At 52.8% G+C, this 21737-nt stretch overlaps 12 protein-coding genes across 12 annotated transcripts; 4 read left to right on the plus strand and 8 right to left on the minus strand.

Annotated features, from left to right (window-relative positions):
• Window positions 1-292: 292 nt before the first annotated feature.
• On the minus strand, window positions 293-782 carry RHO25_001033 (uncharacterized protein; the record flags this gene model as incomplete). The annotated part of the gene is made up of 2 exons (XM_023593643.2): window positions 293-665; window positions 727-782. 2 exons carry the CDS (start codon window positions 780-782, stop codon window positions 293-295), a joined length of 429 nt encoding a protein of 142 aa, XP_023458572.1.
• Window positions 783-1377: 595 nt separating this feature from the next.
• On the minus strand, window positions 1378-2454 carry RHO25_001034 (uncharacterized protein; the record flags this gene model as incomplete). The annotated part of the gene is made up of 5 exons (XM_023593644.2): window positions 1378-1394; window positions 1486-1698; window positions 1748-2133; window positions 2321-2360; window positions 2415-2454. The coding sequence occupies 5 exons, from the start codon at window positions 2452-2454 to the stop codon at window positions 1378-1380; spliced, it is 696 nt and encodes a 231-aa protein (XP_023458573.1).
• A 509-nt stretch (window positions 2455-2963) lies between these two features.
• On the plus strand, window positions 2964-5126 carry HSP78 (chaperone ATPase hsp78; the record flags this gene model as incomplete). Its single annotated transcript, XM_023593645.2, has 1 exon — window positions 2964-5126. The coding sequence occupies one exon, from the start codon at window positions 2964-2966 to the stop codon at window positions 5124-5126; it is 2163 nt and encodes a 720-aa protein (XP_023458784.2).
• Window positions 5127-6115: 989 nt separating this feature from the next.
• Window positions 6116-8450, plus strand: RHO25_001036 (uncharacterized protein; the record flags this gene model as incomplete). Its single annotated transcript, XM_023593646.2, has 5 exons — window positions 6116-6498; window positions 6598-6866; window positions 7114-7943; window positions 7996-8110; window positions 8164-8450. 5 exons carry the CDS (start codon window positions 6116-6118, stop codon window positions 8448-8450), a joined length of 1884 nt encoding a protein of 627 aa, XP_023458785.1.
• A 334-nt stretch (window positions 8451-8784) lies between these two features.
• Window positions 8785-10148, minus strand: RHO25_001037 (uncharacterized protein; the record flags this gene model as incomplete). The annotated part of the gene is made up of 2 exons (XM_023593647.2): window positions 8785-9340; window positions 9544-10148. 2 exons carry the CDS (start codon window positions 10146-10148, stop codon window positions 8785-8787), a joined length of 1161 nt encoding a protein of 386 aa, XP_023458782.1.
• A 323-nt stretch (window positions 10149-10471) lies between these two features.
• Window positions 10472-11188, plus strand: RHO25_001038 (60S ribosomal protein eL6; the record flags this gene model as incomplete). Its single annotated transcript, XM_023593648.2, has 2 exons — window positions 10472-10588; window positions 10697-11188. 2 exons carry the CDS (start codon window positions 10472-10474, stop codon window positions 11186-11188), a joined length of 609 nt encoding a protein of 202 aa, XP_023458783.1.
• Window positions 11189-12412: 1224 nt separating this feature from the next.
• Window positions 12413-13604, minus strand: RHO25_001039 (uncharacterized protein; the record flags this gene model as incomplete). The annotated part of the gene is made up of 2 exons (XM_023593649.2): window positions 12413-12468; window positions 12530-13604. 2 exons carry the CDS (start codon window positions 13602-13604, stop codon window positions 12413-12415), a joined length of 1131 nt encoding a protein of 376 aa, XP_023458566.1.
• Window positions 13605-14400: 796 nt separating this feature from the next.
• RHO25_001040 (uncharacterized protein) lies at window positions 14401-15429 on the minus strand (the record flags this gene model as incomplete). The annotated part of the gene is made up of 4 exons (XM_023593650.2): window positions 14401-14615; window positions 14670-15101; window positions 15171-15298; window positions 15356-15429. The coding sequence occupies 4 exons, from the start codon at window positions 15427-15429 to the stop codon at window positions 14401-14403; spliced, it is 849 nt and encodes a 282-aa protein (XP_023458567.1).
• A 977-nt stretch (window positions 15430-16406) lies between these two features.
• RHO25_001041 (uncharacterized protein) lies at window positions 16407-17422 on the minus strand (the record flags this gene model as incomplete). The annotated part of the gene is made up of 3 exons (XM_023593651.2): window positions 16407-16427; window positions 16481-16973; window positions 17094-17422. 3 exons carry the CDS (start codon window positions 17420-17422, stop codon window positions 16407-16409), a joined length of 843 nt encoding a protein of 280 aa, XP_023459671.1.
• Window positions 17423-17615: 193 nt separating this feature from the next.
• RHO25_001042 (uncharacterized protein) lies at window positions 17616-18047 on the plus strand (the record flags this gene model as incomplete). Its single annotated transcript, XM_023593652.2, has 2 exons — window positions 17616-17896; window positions 17951-18047. 2 exons carry the CDS (start codon window positions 17616-17618, stop codon window positions 18045-18047), a joined length of 378 nt encoding a protein of 125 aa, XP_023458548.1.
• Window positions 18048-18490: 443 nt separating this feature from the next.
• Window positions 18491-19170, minus strand: CHOL2 (Phosphatidyl-N-methylethanolamine N-methyltransferase; the record flags this gene model as incomplete). The annotated part of the gene is made up of 2 exons (XM_023593653.2): window positions 18491-19047; window positions 19110-19170. 2 exons carry the CDS (start codon window positions 19168-19170, stop codon window positions 18491-18493), a joined length of 618 nt encoding a protein of 205 aa, XP_023459673.1.
• A 345-nt stretch (window positions 19171-19515) lies between these two features.
• On the minus strand, window positions 19516-21596 carry RHO25_001044 (uncharacterized protein; the record flags this gene model as incomplete). Its single annotated transcript, XM_023593654.2, has 5 exons — window positions 19516-19547; window positions 19607-20586; window positions 20649-20771; window positions 20823-20965; window positions 21300-21596. 5 exons carry the CDS (start codon window positions 21594-21596, stop codon window positions 19516-19518), a joined length of 1575 nt encoding a protein of 524 aa, XP_023459672.1.
• Between the last annotated feature and the right edge of the window lie 141 nt (window positions 21597-21737).

The raw sequence follows: 21737 nt of genomic DNA on the forward strand, positions 1-21737 counted from the left end.
TGTTGCGTCGTTAAGTTGAGGTTGAGAGGTGAGGTGGAGTTTGACATCGAGGCAGGTGCAAAATCTCAACTTAAGCAACGGCACACAACGTGCGTGCATGAGGAAGGAGCAGGTATCGCATCTGTTCATGCTTCAAGGCTGCGGCTCAGCTCCCTACAATATGTAGTCCGCTCGCCACAGATGTTCGTGGTGGGTGCTTGGGGCACGTGCTCTCTATCTTGCCAACGTGGTATATGTTGGCTGTCCCATGGTATATCGAAACAATTCCAATTCAGCTTTTCGCCGCCGTATGTCATGACTTCCCACCGACTGCTCCATGCTTCTTCAGTGCGGCGAACTCGTCCCTTGTCTTTCTTATGTCCAAGAAGCCCGGTCGCTCTTCCAGTGCCGCGAATGGATTACCCCCTCCCACACCCACTGCCGTCACTGTTCTCGCTTCTTTGCTTCGCTCCAATCTGCCAGCCCAGACATTCCATTGTATGGGTTGAAGATCAGGGCTGCCAAGGACAACTCCAACGCAAAGCAGAAGAACGGAGAATAAGGTCTCGAGCACGATGTCGGTAGGTATTGATATCTTGGGGTCGAGTATTGAGGGTATTATTGAGCTGGATGGTGTCGGCAGAGCTGAGGATGGCAGAAGCGAGTGTTCGTACGAGCTGTAAACACTGTCGGCAATTCGAGTTAGTGCCAGCACATGACGAGAGCTCATGGCAATCTGGAACTCACGCGTGTGAAAGGAATACCAGTCCAGCCAGATTGAAGAGGTTCGCTGATGCGCCCATGGTGGCTGAAGTTGAGTGGTGTCTCCCGGAGCCTCGTATCCTATTGTCGGGCGTGAGTGCGAAGAGTAGCTCCTGGAATTGGCGCGACAATCTCCCATGCGGTTTGGACTTTAGTTGGCCTTCAAGCAAGTGAGCAGCTGGAGAAGCGTGCGCTGTGGAGGTGGGAGTCGCGTCACGTGATGCGTCACCTCCGCACCTCTACAACATGTCTCTGAGCATGAACAAAGCCTCCGAGGTGCTTGAGCTCAGACTCGTGTGTGATGAAGACCACGCTGTTAGGAAGAGGGATTGCCATGGCACGGATGTTCATTCGAAGTGAGGGACGCTGCCACGTGATATGGCTTGGCAAAAATTCATGTGAGGAATATCGCGGACATTATCGTCAACATCAATGAGCAAATGCTTCATGGTCATTGCAATCATGAATTCTTTTGGTATCTATTCATCACGCGTCAAGGCCGTGCCACCCTTTGTGCCAGGCTCATTGCCTGAAAATGCGGGCTACCTAGTGTCCCAGGCACATCATGTATTCACCCAGCATATTCTCGACTTGCTTACACCAGCTCCTTCGCTCTCTGCACTTCGTTGCCAAATCTTACAGCTTCTGCATGGCTTGATGTTGAAAAGTAGTTAGCAAGAGTTACGATAATGTTTGAGATAAATCTTCGGCAGGCCGAAAATATCTCAGAGGGACAGCACTTACCAGCAACATCAGAAGACTGCACGTAGTCCTCGAAGCCCTCAATGGTCTCCTGGAGTTCCTCCATCGACACCTTGTCATCCTCAACGACACAGTTGATCTGGAGCTTCTTGATACCGAAACCAACGGCAACAAGCTTGCCTCCTCCCCAGACCAGACCGTCTTGCTCAATGCCACGAACAGCAGCCTCCAATGCCTTCATGTCGGTCTCATCGTCTGTCAAGAATTAGCACAGCGTCTTGTATGTTCCAGCAATGCATCATACCCCATGGCTTGACGTCCAATGTGACGATAGACTTGGCCGCTGGCTTAGTCTTGCCCTCCTTCTTCTTCTTGTACTCAGCAAGTCTCTCCTCACGAATGCGGACTGCCTCTGCATCCTCCTCCTCGTCATCGGAACCAAAGAGATCGACTTCATCATCATCTTCCTCCTCAGCCTTCTCTGGGGCCTTCGCGGGGTTGACGGTGAGGTCGGAGGACTCTGGACCGTATGCGGTGGCGGCCTTGCTTGGGTCACCAGGAAGGGTAGAGAACTCTGGCTCGAATGTGGAGATGTGCTTGTACCAGCGATAGGCGTGAGGGTACTTCTCGACCTTTGGCTGCTCACTGAAGGACTGGAAGACCTTCACGTCTGCTTGCGAAGGGCCATAGCTTTAGAACGGTCAGCGCAAATCCTTGTGCGAGAAAATGACTGTCTCTTGAGAATCCGCAAAGGGGGGTCAGAGGTGCGCAAGCGCTTTGGTGTGGTTTCATTTGGAGGGTCTTAAGCTCCTCAATAACACGGACCAAATTGTATTCGTCATGATATCCTGCTGTGAAGTGATTGTGCTAGACTTACCCGACAATGTATGAGCGAGTCTTGACCCAGTTGTCAAGGACTGCGGCGACTTGTTAGCGCGGCAACAAGACACGGCGACCAACTAGCAACGTACGGGTCAGGCCAGTGTCGGAAACGAAGTCGGTGAAACCCATTGTGCTGGTGTTTGTGGCGAGTTCTGGGTGTGTGTTGTTCTATGACTGAGAGCTGCGGGATGCGGCGCAAGAAGAGAAGAATATTTGATTTGACCCTCCCTCAACTGGTGTGGGGCGCGAGCGGGCGCTGCCGCGTCTCAGGCATAAACGCCAATCGTTAGCGGCGGGTCAGGCACAGGTTCGTCGAGCTAAAGAGAATGGCCTCGACACTTCCAGAATGCATCAAGGTATTCATCTCGAGCATAACAGTCTGATGGCTTCATGAGTTGTAGAGCATATTCAAGCGTTTGTTATTCATTTCCTTTTCTCACCTATCGAGCACCATGCTTTCTCAAACAACGAGACTTGCAGCAAGGCGAATAGCCTCCGTTCGATATCCATTACCTCGAAACACAATTCGAGCTACATCGATACTACAACGAACAGCACCGCGCACAACGACCAGTGCAGCGACACAATGGCGAAACTATGCAAGTGGGCGGCCGCATCCTCCTGGTGGCACCCACCGAATGAACATGGGCGGAGGAGAGAGCGAGAAGCCTGCTCTTGAACAGTACGGCGTTGATCTTACAGCGAGAGCGAAAGAAGGGAAGCTGGACCCGGTCATTGGAAGAGACGCAGAAATACACCGAACGATCCAAATTTTGTCTAGACGAACCAAGAACAATCCAGTTCTAATCGGTTCGGCTGGAACAGGCAAGACCGCCATTCTTGAGGGACTTGCGCAACGAATTGTGAAAGGCGATGTGCCGGAGTCAATCAAAGACAAGAGGGTGATTAGCCTGGATCTGGGAAGCTTAATCGCTGGAGCAAAATTCCGTGGAGACTTCGAGGAAAGACTGAAGGCTGTATTGAAAGAGGTGTCAGATGCAAAGGGTGGAGTGGTTCTGTTCGTTGACGAGCTTCACACTTTACTAGGGCTGGGCAAAGCAGAGGGCTCAATCGATGCCAGCAATCTTCTGAAGCCGGCCTTGTCGCGTGGCGAGCTTCAGTGCTGTGGTGCGACGACCTTGAACGAGTATCGACAGATCGAGAAGGATGTTGCACTGGCACGGAGATTCCAACCAATCCTAGTGGGCGAGCCGTCTGTACAGGACACAGTGTCTATACTGCGAGGCATTAAGGATCGTTACGAAGTTCACCATGGTGTACGGATCACAGACGGCGCATTGGTTGCTGCAGCAGCATACTCCAATCGCTACATCACTGATCGATTCTTGCCAGACAAAGCAATCGATCTTGTCGACGAAGCCGCCTCAGCCCTGCGATTGCAACAGGAGAGCAAACCTGACGCTATACAGAAACTCGATCGTCAAATTATGACAATACAAATCGAACTGGAATCACTGCGCAAGGAGACTGATGTCGCTAGCAAAGAACGGCGAGAACAGCTGGAGAAGACTCTTACTTTGAAGCAAGACGAACTCGGTGCTCTGACGGAGAAGTGGGAAGCAGAGCGAGCTGAAATCGAAGAGATCAAGCGAACCAAGGAAGAACTAGAGCGAGCGCGCATCGAACTTGAACAGGCACAGCGGGAAGGTAACTTCGCAAGAGCGAGTGAGTTGCGATATGCGAAGATACCGGAGCTTCAGAAAAAGCTGCCTGAGGACCAAGGTGGCGAGTCAAAAGCTGTCAAGGATACACTCATTCACGATTCAGTGACCGCAGACGACATCGCTCTCGTGGTGGCCAAGGCGACCGGCATTCCTGTGACAAAGCTGATGAGCGGCGAGATTCAGAAATTAGTGAAGATGGAGGATGTCCTTCGTCAATCTGTCCGCGGCCAGGACGAGGCTCTACACGCAGTTGCCAATGCAGTGCGCTTGCAACGAGCGGGGCTCAGTGGTGATAACAGGCCGATTGCATCCTTTATGTTCCTCGGTCCTACCGGTGTGGGCAAGACTGAGCTTTGCAAAAAGATGGCAGACTTCCTCTTTTCCTCCTCGAACGCTGTCGTTCGTTTCGACATGTCGGAGTATCAGGAGAAGCACACCGTTTCAAGGCTCATCGGAGCCCCAGCAGGTTATGTGGGCTACGAAGATGCAGGGCAGCTAACGGAAGCTGTTCGACGGAAGCCGTACGCTGTGCTTCTGTTTGATGAGTTTGAAAAGGCTCATCGCGACATCTCCACGTTACTGCTCCAGGTCCTGGACGAAGGTTTCCTCACCGATTCACAGGGCCACAAGGTCGACTTCCGCAACACAATCATTGTCTTGACATCAAATCTTGGCGCAGAGGCACTACTGGTGGATGATAGTGCCGCCTCTGAGATCTCGTCCGAGACGAAGAAGCAAGTCATGGACGTGGTGCAGGCCTCATACCCTCCTGAGTTCATCAACCGCCTGGACGAATTCATCATCTTCAAGCGGCTGTCCAAAGAAGCCTTGCGCGATATCGTTGACATTCGACTCAAGGAGCTACAAGCAAGACTGGACGATCGTCGCATCACACTACAAGTTAGCGACGAAGTGAGAGACTGGCTTTGCAACAAGGGCTACGATCCACGCTATGGTGCGAGACCGTTGAATAGACTGATCTCGAAGGAGGTTGGAAATAGCCTGGCAGACAAGATCATCAGAGGCGCTGTGAAGAGTGGAGATATAGCTACCGTGACAATCAAGGATGGAGGTGAGCATCTGGATATTTTGGTACCTGGCAGCTCAGAGCAGTGAACTGGCGGGGCATTGTGATCACACAACACAATATTGACGACTTGACGAAAGCATAGCGTGGGAATCCTGACTTACTGTAACAACAGATTGTAGTTTTAGCATTGTAGCATATACTACTGTATATCGATAGCAAAATTCGGCGCTCAGCTCATTAAGCACATACCACCGGCTAGGCCAGTCGACAGGTGAAACGCGCAAGCATCTCTCCACCTTCACGAACCCGGCATCTGGCTCCTTCCAACGGGCGCCATTGTGTAGACTTCCAGCGTGTGGCTCGTCGTCTGTGGGCTGCTGACACAGCAATATCGTGCATCCTTCATGGGAATATCGATTGGTAGATGTCGGTTGCTCGGCACCGTTGAAGCCATTCATCGTCCTATCACCTTCTTCACAAAACGCCTCCAGATGAAGTTACTTTTTGCAGAAGGATTTGTTGTGGGATCAAAAACACGCTTCGGCCTCGCCAGTCGAGAGGAGTGTTGTCGCATTCTGTCGCGCTTTCTGGACACCTCGAGATGCACCAGGCAAAACATCGGCGGCAGGCACAGACTACCGAATCCACCATCATCGGAACGACGGCGGCGCCACTGTGCTTCGGCATCGGCTTTCTGACGTATTGCAGACGGCCCAATCTACCGGACATAGCAGAAATATTTTAGTCGCTGGCACTTTGGCCACGACGGCGAGCCGCCATTCTTTCTAAGCAGGCGCGCTGCTTTGTCCGGCATTGAGCGTCGGAAAGTTCGCCCAAGGGATCATAGTGCTTTCTGTCCCCAACGCGACGCCGCATTTCTGAGGACTTTCTCTTCGGCCGACTAAAGCCGCGAACCATTTTCAGTCGCGCTTAAGTTGTACTCGTCGAACGTCATTGTTTGTGGTTCTACTTACCTCTTTCACTGCACTTTGTGCTCGCGTCCTGTGCGCCTCTGCGCATCATTGTTTTTAGAATCCAGTCGACAGTACCCAGACCCAGACAACCTGCGACAGCCATGAATACCGAAGATCAACGAATGGAGGAGGTGGAAAGGGAGGCCAGCCCGGAGAGATACAACACATTACCAGGATCAACGCCAGGCGCGTCAGAAACACTGAATCCAATGGAGAAGACCGAACGACGCGAAGCCTTAGAGCGAACATTAACAGTCTCGAGCTCGTCCAGTTCCGGCTCTTCATCGTCTGGTCGATCGGTCGAACGACAGGAAATAGGAATGTCACGATTACCGACGCAGCGAGACGATGTTGTGGATCTTGAACGCCATCCAACTGCTTTGAGCAGAATCCAAACAGGGCGTAGCCAGCACAGCGCTACAGTCGGTGCTTCTCTTCGTTCTAGGACGGCAACGCGACACAGCAAGACTCCACTGCCCGCATTGTAAGTGAACCAACAGTGCTCGATCTTCACTTTCGGCATTAGCTCAATACCAGCAACGGGAGTGAGATATCTCAACACAGGCTGACAAGTTTTTGATAGTGGAGCTGGGAAGCCCTATCCACCTCCTTTACCGGAACGAGAAGAGTACGTTGTCGAATTCGATGGCCCGGACGATCCTTTACACGCGCACAATTGGCCTCTGAAAAAGAAGATGCCGGTTGCCGTAACACTTGGCTATGTTACTCTCGTCGCCGCGTTTGGCAGTTCCATATTCTCCACAGCGACGGCAACCGTAGCTAGCGAATTCAACATCTCCCGCGAAGTTGGCATCTTAGGCGTGTCATTATACGTGCTGGGCTTTGCTACCGGTGAGTTGAAACGCATTCTCTTTGGTGACAGAAAAAGCGGAACACCCTCACCACCTTTTTATAAATGCAACTTCAGCGGGAAAGGACCCGAAGCACGTCAAAAAACGTTCAACGCGTCCTTGTACATCTGCAAGACGGTTGTCAAAACGCAAAAGATCGAAAGGGTGGTGAAGGATGTTTCGCTTTTTTCTGTCATCCGAGAGGCATTTCCTGCGAGTGATGGTGGACCCCAACTGACAGATTTCAGGTCCCATGCTTTGGGCCCCGTACAGTGAGCTATACGGAAGGAAGACGCCTCTGTTGATCTCGTCATTCGGCTTCTCAATTTTCAATATTGCAGTGGCCGTTGCGAAGGATGCTCAGACGATCTTCATCTGTAGATTCTTCGCTGGTTTCATGGGCGCTTGCCCATTGACATGCGTTGGAGCAGTTTTTGCCGACATGTTTTCGAACCGTCAACGAGGACTGGCCATCACTGTTTTCAGTATGACCGTCTTTTCTGGGCCACTGCTCGCCCCATTCATCGGAGGCTTTATCGTCCAGAGCTACCTCGGATGGCGCTTTACCGAATACATCACCGCGATCATGGGTTTCCTGGGACTTGGTCTGTCGCTGCTTTTCCTTGAAGAGACCTACCCTCCAATTATCCTGGTCAACAAAGCGGCGGACCTCAGGAGAAGAACGCGAAACTGGGGAATTCACGCCAAGCAAGAAGAGATCGAAGTCGACCTGCGGGAGCTTCTGGAGAAAAATTTGTCTCGGCCACTGCGAATGCTTTTCACTGAGCCCATCGTCCTGCTCATCAGCATTTACATGGCTTTCGTGTACGGGATTCTATACCTCGCTTTAACAATGTATCCGCTTTCCTTTCAGGGGGTGTACGGATTCAACCCAGGGGTAGGCGGGCTCCCGTTCTTTGGAATGATAGCAGGAGAGGTACTAGCAGGCGTCTTTATGCTCTTTTTGCAGCCTGGGTACAACCGTAAACTGGCAGCGAATAACAACATGCCAATTCCAGAATGGCGGCTTCCACCGGTCATTCTAGGTGGAGTCTTCTTCGGCGCAGGGCTCATATGGGTAAGAGAATTTCCCTTCCATTGTAGGGTCACACTGACAAAATTGTTCCTAGTTTGGATGGTCGGGGTATCGCGCAGACATCCACTGGATCGTTCCGACCCTTTCTGGTCTCTTGACAGGCTTTGGAATCATGTCGATCTTCCTGAACTGCCTGAATTATCTTATCGGTGAGTCGCAGAACACCTGTCATTCCGAGTGATCAATGCTAACAGTGAACGAGACGCTTATTTGATGTTTGCCGCAAGTGCCGTCGCGGCGAATACGTTCCTCCGTAGTTTGGCAGGCGCAGGGTTCCCGCTATTCGCGACACAGATGTTCAACGGAATGGGTATCCAGTGGGCAGCCACCCTGCTCGGGTGCGTGGCTTTCCTCTGCGTTCCAATGCCAGTGTGGTTCTACCTCAGAGGCGCAAAGATTCGCGAGAAGAGCAACTTTGCTCCGACGTTTCCCATCGCTAGTCAAGCGGCACAAGACAGAAGTGAGAGCGAGGAGGAGAAGGTGGAATAAAATGACTGCTCTGCTTATCATTGGCGGAAGGGTAACCCTGTCATCCACAGAAGTCTGTGCATCAAAAAGAGCAGGGGGGCCAGCATGTGCTGACTTGACTATAAGAACTTAATGTCTGGAATAATTGAAAGACGACTGTGTCGCTGTGTCATTTTGACGTTCTGCATCGTTCACAGAACGATGTGTCTTCTATGCTAAAGTGACGAGCTTCTGCAATTCCTTCTACATGCTGTCCACGAGATGTGCGGGATGATCAATGTGGACCAAGTCAATGTTGAGAACCATTCACAATAATGGAAATCGAATCGACAACAGCAACACGGACGCAGACCCCTTATTTCTTCCCAGCTTCCTCTTCGGCAGTCTTTTTGACGCCATCGACGAAGGCTTCCACAGCAGCGGACCCACCCAGCGGCATACTGCCACCCTTAATGTTTCCGCCGTTTTCGACCTTGATTCCCAGTGCTTCTGAGATCATTGGTAGGCCACCATCCCGCAAAGCTACCGTCAAGGAGCCAAGACTCTGCTGTAACTGGGGAGATCGAAGCACCTTGTTCAATATCTCCTTATTTTGCCCAATCGAGAGTGTTTCTAGTGCTGCCTGTGCCGTAGCTGGAGTGACTTCTGCCGCTGATGTGGATGATGATGATTCTTGAGCTAGAAGAAAGAGCTCAGGTGGGAGGTACGAGCACAGGTTGTCGATCTGCTGATGCGATGCTTCGGATATGTATGCTGTGGTTGTTGATGTGGAAAGGAGATCCGGCAATGTGGTGAATGGCTTCTCGGCAGCCTGTTGTTGAGAGCCGAGTGCGCTTCCACCTTTTAGTGAGTTTAGGAAGTTCTGTACCACTGCGTTGGTATCTTGTGGCGCTGAAGAGGATGACGGTGCACTATCTGAGCGATGTCAAAGTCAGCGGGGTACCGGCACATATAAAGGGACAAGCAGCGAGCAAATAAGCAATGGCCGTATCATCATAGCTTTCGTGTGGTAATCGTACATGCAGATCCGCCAAATTCAGATGCCATCTTACAGGCACCGCCATGCCGCGCCGTGCAGCCCTTTCAGTACGATATTGGAGCGGGCTCAACTTACGCTCTACCGCCATCGGCTCCACCTTCTCTGCTCGCCTCGCCCTCTTCGCGTGGGTCACCACCAGTAGCATCCTGTCCAGCACCTCCCGATTCTTGTCTTCCCAATGTGCGGTCCTGGTCAACTTCCATTGCGTCCGCATCTCCATCGGTGCCAGAGTTGCCGCCGCCGCGGATCTCATCAATTTCAGCAGTCACATCAACATCCTCGCCCTGCAGGAGTTGGTCAACGATCTGGCCGATGCGTTGATCACGCTCGCTGAACCAGCTGGTCTCTCCTTGACGTGACTGTGACTTGCTCTGCATCCAAAAGTAGTGTTTCTGGTTGCTGCTGCTGAACTTGAGAACGAAGATGCGGCCGTTCGTGGGCGAGTGCAATTGCTCAGCTCCTTGCTCCTTGACGAGAGGGAAGAAGTGACCATCGGAAGGAAACATGAGCAGGTCGACCTCGGGCTCGGTGGAGGGTGCTGCTCGAGGTCGCCAGCAAAAGTGCAGCAGTTCCTCTTCGCTGTAGAGGTAGATGTAGCCGGGGCGAGCATCGGGAGTAACGGTGCGGCCACTGAAGTCGCACAGACCGGCCTTGAATGTGATGAGCGGGGCGGTGGCCATGGTGGGTGGTGTTGTGGGCGGAGAAGTGTGATGAGTGATGGAGTTCGATGTTTTGGACAGAGCTGGCTGCAGCTGCGCGTATGTCATGCGGGAAGGTCGGGCGAGGTGGCGTTGCCAGCGCGGCGTTTCCTTTCGCCGACATCCACGCGCGCCAAGTCTTCTCAAATCTCGAAGTGCGCTTTCATCGCATTGCTGGCGACGCAGCGACATCACCCTCTACTAACCCACACAGCACCATCCTTCCTGGTACGCACACACCGCACACCCGCTCGACCTCGCCTCATCCGTCGGTTCGAGACTAATTGTCGCGCACAGTGGCCACCATGTCGTCCGAGGCTCCCCAGACCAAGAAGTTCCAGAAGGGCGAGCGGACCATCACACCCGCCAGCCAGAAGGCCAGCAAATACTACCCGGCCGAGGACGAGGCTCAGGCCAAGAAGGTACGACATCAATGGTGCACCGGGATGGTGGAAAGGACGGGACATGCGGATAGAGAATGGGAGTGGGGTGCGGACATGGAAGCAACATACTGACACTGTCAATTACAGACCCGCAAGGCTCTTCGCCCATACAAGCCTCGCGCATCGCTCCAGCCTGGTACCGTCCTCATCCTCCTCGCTGGCCGCTTCCGAGGCAAGCGTGTGGTCCTCCTGAAGACCCTCCCACAGGGTGTCCTCCTCGTTACTGGCCCATTCAAGCTCAACGGTGTTCCTCTCCGCCGCGTCAATGCCCGCTACGTGATCGCCACCAAGACCACTGTGCCTCTCGACGGCGTTGACTCCCAGACTGTGGAGAAGGCTGGCGGCGAGAACTACTTTGCACGCGACAAGAAGGCCGACAAGAAGGGCAGCCAGGAGGCTTTCTTCGCACAGGGTGAGAAGCCAGCCAAGAAGGAGGTGAACAGCGACCGTGCCGAGGACCAGAAGAAGGTGGACAAGGCAATTTTGGCCGCCGTGAAGAAGGAGCCTCTGCTCGCTGGCTACCTTTCGACCAACTTCAGCTTGAGGAAGGGTGACCGGCCGCACGAGATGGTCTTCTAGATGCGTTATCAGTCCAGCGGGAAGATGAGAACTCATGGCGAGAGCGGTCATTGGCGTTGTCTGCGGTAGTGCTTTGAGCATTTATGCGAGGCTAGAACTACGGATGGCCCGTCAATATGCTGATTGAATGATAACCTCGTCAAGTTTGCAGAGACAGGCCAATTCAATGAAACTTTATGAGCAACCCAGATCATACCCCCGAGACATGCAATTCGAGTGGCAGCATCAGCGCTTCGCCTTTGATCGCAGAATACGACCGATGGCCGCAAGATAATCGAATCGAAGCTTCTTCACTCCCGTCGAACTACGCGGAACATCACTTACCAGCCTACATTCTCCCCAATATACGAATGCAGAAGCCGTGCAAATTGCCGCGATATACCTGCAACGGGCAGATCGCAACATCAGCATCGAACGGTTTCCCTCATGCCGGAGGACTATACAATTGACTATGAGGACCTCCGCTCGTGAAGTCTCCGTCATAACCCCGATCGTGTCAAACGAGTAACACGCTATATGTGTTCGCCATCATTGGCTGTGACAATTGCTAAGTTCCGTCTCGAAAGTTGATTTGACCGATTTGCGAACAATGATGCACTCCCATGCCTTGCTCATCACGACTGCAACCCAAATACCTCCACGAGATCCGCAGCCTAGATTTAATCTGGAGACCTCGTGCCTGTGACGTTCCACTCTTGGCACGAACCCATCAGCTCCCATCGATCCAACACCTGTCACAGTTTCAACAAACACTTCACCACTGCCAACAGCACGTTCAACCGAAATGCACTTTCTGTGCTATAGCCGACTATTGCTCGGCATAGCCATCCCCACGGCAGCAGTCTACTTTACCCCCAAAGAAGATGACGACAAACAAGCTCTCGCCACATCCACGACAGCATCTACTCCGGGAAAGCCCCAAGGTCAAGATTGATTCTCGAAAATTCATCTTCGCTCAGATGTTCAATGTACACTTCTTCGATCTTCTCTCTACGAACGTCGACAATATGTACAGATCTCTGTGTGAATGCATGCATGCGCCGGCCCTTTCTGGTATCTTTGGCCCCCATCCCAACGAACGCCTGATCATAAAATGCATTACTGGAGGAACTTTCCAGCTCTTGCTTCCGAAATTCGCTCGAAGGCGATTTCAGAAGCGTTCATTCGCATATCGCCGTAACAGATATTTCATTACCAATGCATCCGGGGAAAAATCATTGCTCATCATCGTCTCGAGTATCTCGTCCCTCGTGTTCTTCTGTCATCTGAGCTGGCGCTGCCTGGGGGTAAATGTCAGTATGAAAGCTCTATGAATGATTCGGGAAGTTCAGGAATACTCACTAGCACTGGTGTAGTAATCGCTCGAATATGAGTACTCCGAGTACTTCTCGTTGTTTTTCCTGTTGTCTCGTTGTCGCTTCAGACCAAGAACTGCCCACAACGCTGCCAGACCTGCTCCTAAGCCCAGGAGATTCTTGCCATTGCTTGACTTTCGCTCGTCACGGCGGTCCACGCGTGCAGGAGGGCGAGCGGCGCCGTACCAGGTCCTACCGCCACCGCCACCGGAGTGGTGGGAGTAGCGCTCATATTCGTCGATTTCCGTTCGTCTTCTCTTCTTGCGGCCGCCGAGACCGAAGCAGGCAAGACAGCCATCGAGCAGACCCTTGATGCAGCAGCAGAAGCAGAGTAGGGCCAAAAGAGCCAGACCTGCAAGGACACCAATGACGATACCAGCGATAGCGCCGCCGGAAAGACCGCCTCCGCCGCCGTCTTCCATGCCGGTGACTGTGACATTGGCGCCGGTGGCGACAGGTTCCATGAACGGCACAGTGGTCGTTGGGCCTCTCGTAGCGGTTACAGTCAGTTGTCCAGAAGATGTCGGTCGAATGGGCGCACCAGCAGTTGCTCCTGGGTTGACATAGGTTGCAGCGCCTGCACCTGAGCTACCACCGCCGCCATTCGCGGCACATTGCGATTGTTCTTTCGAAAAGCAGTATTGGTTGCTGGCACAGCAGATCGATCCACACGGCGATTCGTTCAAAGCGTAATTGCAAGCGATACCGGTAGCCGCAGCTCCTCCGATATATGAACTCCAGATGCTCGTCCGAGTCACCAAGCCCGTCTCAACCCACGTCGAAGTGTAGTATTGCCATGAGCCTCCTGCACCTCCAGCTGCTGCTTGTGTTGCGGGCGGATTAGCGCACCCAGCGATGTTTGCCGCATTCGTTGTGCATGATGTTCCCGCAGTACAGCAGAACTGGCCATCTGTGCCACACGCTGTTCCTGAACAGTCCCAGCGCGCGAACAGCTCGTTGAATGAGAAGCCGGCAAGCTCTCGCTCGTGTGGGTTGGGATTGGCGAATGTGAAGGTCGGTGCCAGCAGGAACACTGCCGCAAGCCGGTGCGGCGACAGCATTCTGGCACAGCTGAGGGCCTTTGCGGCCTCAGGAAATGCTTGTCGTCGTGCTGGAACGTGAACGTTGTCCAGTCGGTCGTGCTTGGAATGTGGGCGTCGGTCTTTCGATGGTGGGGTAGAAGTAGCGTCGGACTTTCTATCGTGCGTGCCGCTCACTTGTTCTTGCGCCTGCTCACTTCTGCAGTCTTCTGGTGGTAACGAACGTATGGTACTCTGCGCGAGATTGAATTTCAGCAGGCGTCACGCGCAAAAGTGAGGAGGGAGGGAAAATGGCTCAGCTTCGACTGGGAGAATGCGTGGATCTTGAGCTGCCGCCAACCACCTTTGCTAGCCACCTCCAACCACCGCAATTATCCAGCTCACGCTCGTCACGGCTTCGAGGACCCTCGAGAGAAAATAGTGTCTGACGTTGTCGGCTGCTGTTAGAAGTCGTTGCGCTCTTGTCTGGTACTGCCTTCTGCGCTGGACATCGCTACCATCGCCTTCGCTAGGTTGTTTCGTCGTTGGTCCAGCAACCATTGATCGGCGCACGGACCACATGTTCGATATGCTTGCACATCGCGTCAGGAACCACGAAGTCACGGGAACTGCGACAGTGATGTCCTTGCCACTACGTAGACTGAACAGCATTCTGATTCCGTTGCTTGCATAGCGCAGCTTCCATGCGGAGGCACAAACACATTATACTTGCAATGCTGGCAGTGCACTATTTTCATTCTTCGCTCTTTGCAGCTCGCCGTTCGACTTGCCCTGGCACCACCGCACCCCGGCCAGCCTTGCCACTGCTGGTCTTCGATCAAGCTGCTGGCGATGGTGGCGGTTTGCCATCCTGCTCTCGACGTACATCCATCTCCACTCCAGCCTGGCTACCTGGTAGTTCATACGACATATGCTGTGGCTTGGCTCTCGGATCATTAGTGAAATAGCTGGGCGGCCTGGGTGACCACTCGCCGTTCTGGAATTCTGGTGAGTTGTGATACGAAGGTATGGAGGGAGATGTCTGCCAATTTCCTACAATATTGTCAGTCAGGTTTTCGTGAAAGTTTCTCACACGCGCAATCCTACCCGGTAGTTGTTTCAGCGCGACTGCTGTGCTGGCGTCATGCGACAATTCTGGTACTCCTGGCTTGCTCTCGTCCTCCGCAGGCGCAGAAGAGACAGCTGCGGCGGCAGCTCGTCTTTTACGTCGACGTAGCATCCAGATAAGGCCGAATAAAATTGCGGCGAGAGCGACGATACCGCCTACCACGCCTCCAGCTATGGCACCTGTGTTCGTACCTCCGCCTCCACCGGAATCATCGTTGTCGCTGGTCGGGGCCAGGTCCGTGTTTTCTGTACTGCTGGCTTCCCAAGTCTCGTTCAGACTCAGAAAAGGTTCCGATAAGGTTGGATTTGTCGTAAGGAAAGCCCCAGCTAACGCAGTAGAGGCACATCCGTTGGTCGACGAACACGCCGGTGATGTGCAGCAGCCCCAAAAAGGCGGGCTGGTGAAGTTGCCTGATATCGGACATGGGGCGTCAGCACAAGTTGCGAATACCTTCCACGCATCTGGTGAAAACCACTTACATGTGAAGAACTGGCCGGTGCTACATTGTTGATCCGGAATAGCTCCATATTGCGCTGTATCAAAGCTGGTCGTTACGAGGTTGCCTGCTGCGCATCCAACAGCACATGGATTACTCGCGCAACATCCTCTGCATTTTATCGTTAATCGACAACTCCAAGATTCTGTGTCGCGTTTCTGCACTCACACAAATCTACTGCCATCGCCACATGCATAGAACTGCCCACCGCTGGGACAGCTCATGTTCGGAGTTACAGCCATATTAATTGTATTAGTCGTATTGCGCAAGTCAAGCTCAAAAAGACTGGTTGGAGTTGAAAGGCTGCGAGGAGAAAAGACTTGTCGTGAGAAAGTGAGAATCTCACTGCAGAGATGACGGGCCGCCTAGAGGCAGCCCTCCAAGAATTCGTGGCTATGTTTTCGAATGCCGTGCCAGCATAGCGCTCCTCCCAAGAAAAGTTGCGCCGAATACCAAGGATAAGCTCCCGTCAGCTTGAAGGTAAAGCAAGACGTAGCTGCGTGGCATATTCCTTAGGTGAGAGTCTGCTAGACCAAACAACTATGCTTCTGCAAGCTTATTTCTCTGAGCAGAGTGCGGTTGTTCGACTGCCCTTTGTTTCGCAGAAGTTGTGCGACGTCGAATCTCCGCATCGACTCTGCGCCGGGGCCGACGAAACAGACTTTTGTCGTGTCGTGTGCAGTGCCACACGGCTGCAGCCCATCGTCAGCCTTGTGTTGGCAGCTCCATCTCCTGCGCCAAGAGCGAGCTGAAAGGCAGATCCTTGGGACGAGCTCGTACAAGCACAAACACGCATGACGGAACTTCGCATATTACGAAGGTGCATGCGACTCTCACAGGAGTATTTCTTCGATGCGGCCAGGTGCAAGGCACCTGGTAGCCCTACAGCTGTTCCTACGCCGCGGAGGTAAAGTGTCGAATCAGCCAAGCCAAGGCAATCCTTCTTACATGTGTAGGTGGGTCGGCTCGCGTCGCAGTCGGTGAACGGGCTGCATGGAGGCATCAAGTACGCGGCTGAGGAGCGAGTGCGTGTTTGAGGATCTCATGCAGACTCCGATCGGCATCCCCGGGCATATCACCACAACGGAGTAGGCAATGTGGCGGCAATGGTCTCCGGAACGTGGTCAAAGTCGTGCATACCCTCAAGCTAGCACAAGGATTCCGGCGGTGATGCAATTAGTAACAAGTGATCAGACTGGCCTGTGGAGGGGGCGGCGGATCATCTGAACCACCAGTTCACCTAGAGCATGCGTCAGCACAAAGACAAATGTCAAAACTGAGGGCCTGGCTCACCGATCCGACGATGCCATTCCCTTCGCCTTTGACGCTGTGCCAGTAGCCCTTGGGTATGTAAATGCCATCGCCGCTATCGACCTCGGCCTCGAAACAATGCTCCATATGACTTCCTTCTGATTGCCAGACCTCGTTCTCCAATGCCTGCTTCTCTTCTCCCTGCATCATCTCTTCTCCTCGCATCGTTGCTACGGCACTCCCACCAATCTGCTCTTGAACTTTGGCGAAGATGGCATAGCCCACCTGCGGCGCGAAACACCTGATCTTCTTCTTTCCAGCAAGTTGCACAAACACATTCGGATTGGGATCTCTGTGCAGCGGTGTATAGGTCGGAGCCTGTCCTATCCATAGAGAAGAGCCATAGATGTCTCCTTTGCCAGCTTGCAACACCACCTCAGGCGTCGGTACGTCGTCGCGGAGAGCTTTGGGGAAGTCGGAGAGTGAGGCCTGTGCCAGATAAACCCGTGCCGTTGGAGTCGTGACAGTGGAGGTGCTAGTGAAGAAGTCGTTAGATTCGGTCTCCCGTTTCACGATAGCTCTCGCATGCGGCACATATGCTGAGAAGTAGCGGTTGTGCCTTTTGCGATAGCGGGACGTGGAGGCCTTGACGCACTCTAGGAAAAAGCTCAGTGAGTGTTCCACTCGGACGAACTGGCCATTGTTCGTGATCTCAAGAGGAACTATAGTTGCCCCGAACTTGGAGAGGTAGGCGACATCCAGGGCCACCCGGCCATGCTTTGCATTCTCAAACCATCGCTGGAGAGCCGGTATGGTCTCGAAATGCTTGCGAGGAAATAGCGCAGGTTTCCCAGGCTCGAAGGCTTCACGGCGGAATGTCTCCAGAGTCGCGTCGGACAGTACCGGGATTGGACGAGCGTGACGGAGTGTCGAATATCGTCTACATGGTGCTCTTGACACTCGTACAACGCCTCTGCAAAGCATGAGCTGCGGCTTTGGAGAGTCTGAAAATACCGGATGCGGCGAGGAAGTCAATGTGGAGGAGGGAGGGCTCAATAATATATGCCACTTCTGAGCCAGGCAACTGCGCTTCCCTATTGGCTCCGCAAGCCACGCGCTGAAACACAAAAGCACCCCAACTTGTGCAACACTCTTCATACAATACATCAGCTGCTTGATGGAAGCGAGCCGGCAACAGATCCTGCTGGCCTATCGCCATCTATACCAACATCTACTTCGAGCCGTACAATACGCAAAGCCCCAGCGCTATGTAGCACGAGATCGGCTCAGGAATGCGTTCCGCTCCTCAGAGCGAGAGCAGTTCAATGCCAAAGAAATTGAGAGAACCTTGGAGTTTCTGAGAGGTGCAGCAGCATCTCGGGGAATGGAGCACCGCATCGTCAAGAACCTCATGTTTGTATGGTGGACGAGAAGTCCAATGGGAGATATGCCACCGATGTTTGTTCCAACTATTGCGTTTACCCTTCATTGCATCGAGCTGATCATTACCAGGCGAAATGAGGACGCCGCTGCAAGGCGAGCTGCTTTCACAGCGTTTGATGAAACCATCCGCAAGCTGAATCAAACGATGGGAATGTGTATTAGATGAGATGTGTCTTAGAATACTCCGTACACTTCGCAACACGCGTTCGCGAAGGTGGTAATCAAGCACGATGCCATTCACTGCATGACCGGCTGGTTTTTCAAAAGCCCACCCCACGTATGCGAGCCACGAGCAACACGAAGACGAAAAAATCCTTCGAACGTGCCATTGCAGTGGCCAATTGAAGTCAGCAGAAAAGAACATGTAAGGGCAATATTGACTTTCCCACATTGCTGTATTCTAGCATTTCTTCGAATTGGAACAAGACGTTGAGGTCTTTTATTCTCCAGACTTGGGTATCTCTCTATCAGTATAAACTCCCTGTTTCGCCGTTTTGGTGTTTAGGCCGGTCGCCTTAAGCAAGCCATGATCTTCCCTGCGTGCAATGCAAGACTTCTCAGCCATTCCTTCATGCCGACATCTTCATCTCCTTCTTCACTCTTTCACACTTATTTTGATTTCTTCTTCTGCTCTTGGTCTCTCTTCGCGTAGATCTGGGACGTAAATGGATCCTCGAAGCGCAGCGCGATTTCGTAGACCACATAAACGAGGGCACTCAGCACAAGTCCCGCAGGCTTGCCGAACCACAGGGCAGTTCCAATAAAGCTCATGGTACTCCCATAGTACATCGGTGATCCCGAGACGTTGAATGGAAACCCGGTCACGATCTCGTCCATGAGGATGCCAAAGTAATCGCCGAGGTATGTGCCTGTTATCCCCAATGCCCACATGCTTGACAGAACAAGAACGTTACCACTTGCAACTAATCCAACAGCCAAAGCCTGCGACACGAAGCCTTCGAGAAGTGGGTGGGAAGGTTGGGCGCGAAGAGCTCGCTCGTAGAGTGCGTCCCGGATGATACCGATGGAGAAGATGGTCACGGCGAGGGCGTAGCAGCCATAGCGAGGGTTGCCGCCAGCGAGCTTAGTGATGGTTTTGTTGTGGTATTCGCTGCGCGCTGCAATGTTCCAGAAGGTGGGATTGAACACGATTGAGGCGGCGGAAACTACAGATACAGGGTCAGTGGGCGGCTCGGGGTGTGGCTTGCGAAGTCCGAGGAAGACTTACTCCAGAGAGAGGGTTGGCTGAAGTCAACGAAGCCCAGCAGGGACGCTGGAGTGGGAGCCATGGCGCGAAGTGAGTGCACAGAGAAGCTGGTCTGGTAGCGAAACGTTGGAGGTATTGGGTTGCTTCCAACAGTGGAGCGAGTGAAGAGAGCTCCAGTTGCCAGCTGTGTGTGGGCCTTACGTCAGGTCAACGAGCTTCAGCACACCCCACACGGCACTTGACAGCCACGCATCTTCACATGCTTACAGTAACGATGCTGAGCCAAAAGAGTTCTCAACTGTCATACCGATAAAACTACATGTTACTGTGTAGACGATTATACCGAACTCCGTTGGCAGTACTGTTCATTTTCCCTGACAATCATTCCTTATGCAATGCAAAACCTACACCTATACAGATTCCCAGCTCAAACGCCATTGGACGCGCACGAGAAGGGACCTAAAGAAGAAAAGGTGTCAGTGTGTATTCAGAAACGGAAGCTTCAGTGTTGCACCTACCTCCAAAGCCTTCGCCCTTGTACCCCTGTCTGATACTTTCCACACTGGCATACGTGCCGCCTCCCAGGAACAAGAATCCAATCGCGATCAAGCAAACGTTGAGAGCGATCCCCAAGTATCCTCGAACGCCTCTCGTCTTCCAGAAATCCGGTCCATAGTCTGCGTTCCGCATTCTGATATATGCAGTGCCCCAGAAGATGAAACCGAAGAAGCTGTCGAAGAGCGAGCTCATCAGCGACAGCAAATCGCTGAAGAATGGAATCACTTCTGCAATAATGAATGCCAGCACCCAAGTGACCGCCAAGATAGCAGCCCAGCCGGCCCATCCAGCAACGGTATTGCTGGTCATGTGTCGAGTGCCAGCATAAAGCCGGAAGAAAACGAAGCGAGCGCTGACAGAGGCGTACAGGACGCCCAAAAAAAGAATGGTGGGCACCATGAACGAAAATGACACCTTCTTGTACACTTCGTTCGATATTGAGCCAAATGCGGGAGAAGTGTAATACTCAGTTCCAGTCCTGGAGTAGACAATTGAGCCGACTAGAGAGAACAGAATTATCTCTGCAATGGTGACGGCCCATAGAGCCTTGGGGAAGTCCCGCGGGTTCTTCATTTCGGCGATAAAACTTGGAAGTGTGATCTGGCCGATGAAAGTGTAGCTGATGTTCATGAAGGCGTTCATGCCAGCTACGAATGTGACCGAGCTAGGGGTCACAGCGTACACAGTCGGCTCACCTAGTTTCGGATAACCGGTGGGATGGTCCTCGATACCTGCGAAAATGGTCGCTAGGATGACCGATATGAAGGTGAAAAAAGCCGAGAATCCCGCCAAAGTCGAAAGTGTGCCGAACGTACGTGGCAAGGAGCAGGCCCAGGATGCGATGGCTACGATGGCAGAGAACACGATGGTGCAGACACCGCTGTTGCCGTTCGTCATCGTGTTGAGATACTTGGCTCCTGTAAGGCAGTGAAATCCTTGGCTATAGGTTCAAGTCAGTCTCGCCTGAACCTCAAGCATCGTAATGGGGCAACTTCTGCTCACATAAAGGTGTTGTTTAGGAGGAACATGACAGCGGTAAAATACCATGCCCATTTCTTGCCCCAGAAAAGCATCTGTCCAATGTCGCAGACATCTTTGACTTCGGGATGGCGGAGGCAAAATTCCCTGAAACATTCTTAACAGTTGCAGAGAACAATGTGATCGGCGTATACATACCATACGAGCAAGCTCGTATACAACACCATAGCAGCCACGACAACAGTGAGGATGAGTCCGGGTACGAGACCGAGGATGGCGTAGGAGTATGGGAAACTCATGATGGCTAAGCAGATGTACTCCGAAAAGAGGAGCGCCGCAGTCTGTATGCACTGTCAGTAACAGTTCAACAGACCTCTTTCCAATCCAACAACAGCGCTCATTCGCGGACAGCCAGATGGAGATTCGCGAACGACGACAATGGATGCCTCCTCGCCGCGACCTTGTGTATGCGAATATCACGCTTCGCGGGACAATGTGCCTCGATACGCCGCATGAACGCAGAGATACGACAAGCGAGGCTGTGGCCGCGTCCATGGACAAACTGTGCATATTCATCATGGATTTTGGTTCGCTCTCGGCCGGTAAAACGCTTCATACTTGTTGCAAGAATGCAGCATCCATGCGCCCTCGGTGGCGAACGAAAATCAACCATACCTTCTGCCAGCTACAAGTTCGGTACTTGATCGCATTTCCCTCCTCCAGCGCCATTTGCTTCTCGACAGAGATGTCCTCCGAGCTGCTGTCCGTGACGGCGCGTCCAGCGATGGAGCCTCCAATGGACTTCGTCCGAGGTACATCGATGCGGTTCATCTTCTTTGGAACTTTCTTGCGGCCTCCGGACTCTGCAGCGTCCGGCGACGAAGCAAAGCCGTCATAGTAGCCATCTTCACCAAAACTGGGCTTTGACTTTTCGTCCTTAGGCGAATCGCCATTCTTGAGTGCGACGGACATGGCGATTGCTCAGTCTGAGTCGGACTCGGAAGAGCCGCAGAATTGATGGAAGAAGGTGTCGATGAACAGTAGCATTTACCGCGAATTGGTAGAGAATGCGACGTTCAGAAGTGTTGAGAACTATGGTAGACTTTGGTTGCG

This window comes from Cercospora beticola, chromosome 1 (assembly GCF_033473495.1).
Source record: "Cercospora beticola chromosome 1, complete sequence".
Lineage (NCBI taxonomy): Eukaryota > Fungi > Ascomycota > Dothideomycetes > Mycosphaerellales > Mycosphaerellaceae > Cercospora > Cercospora beticola.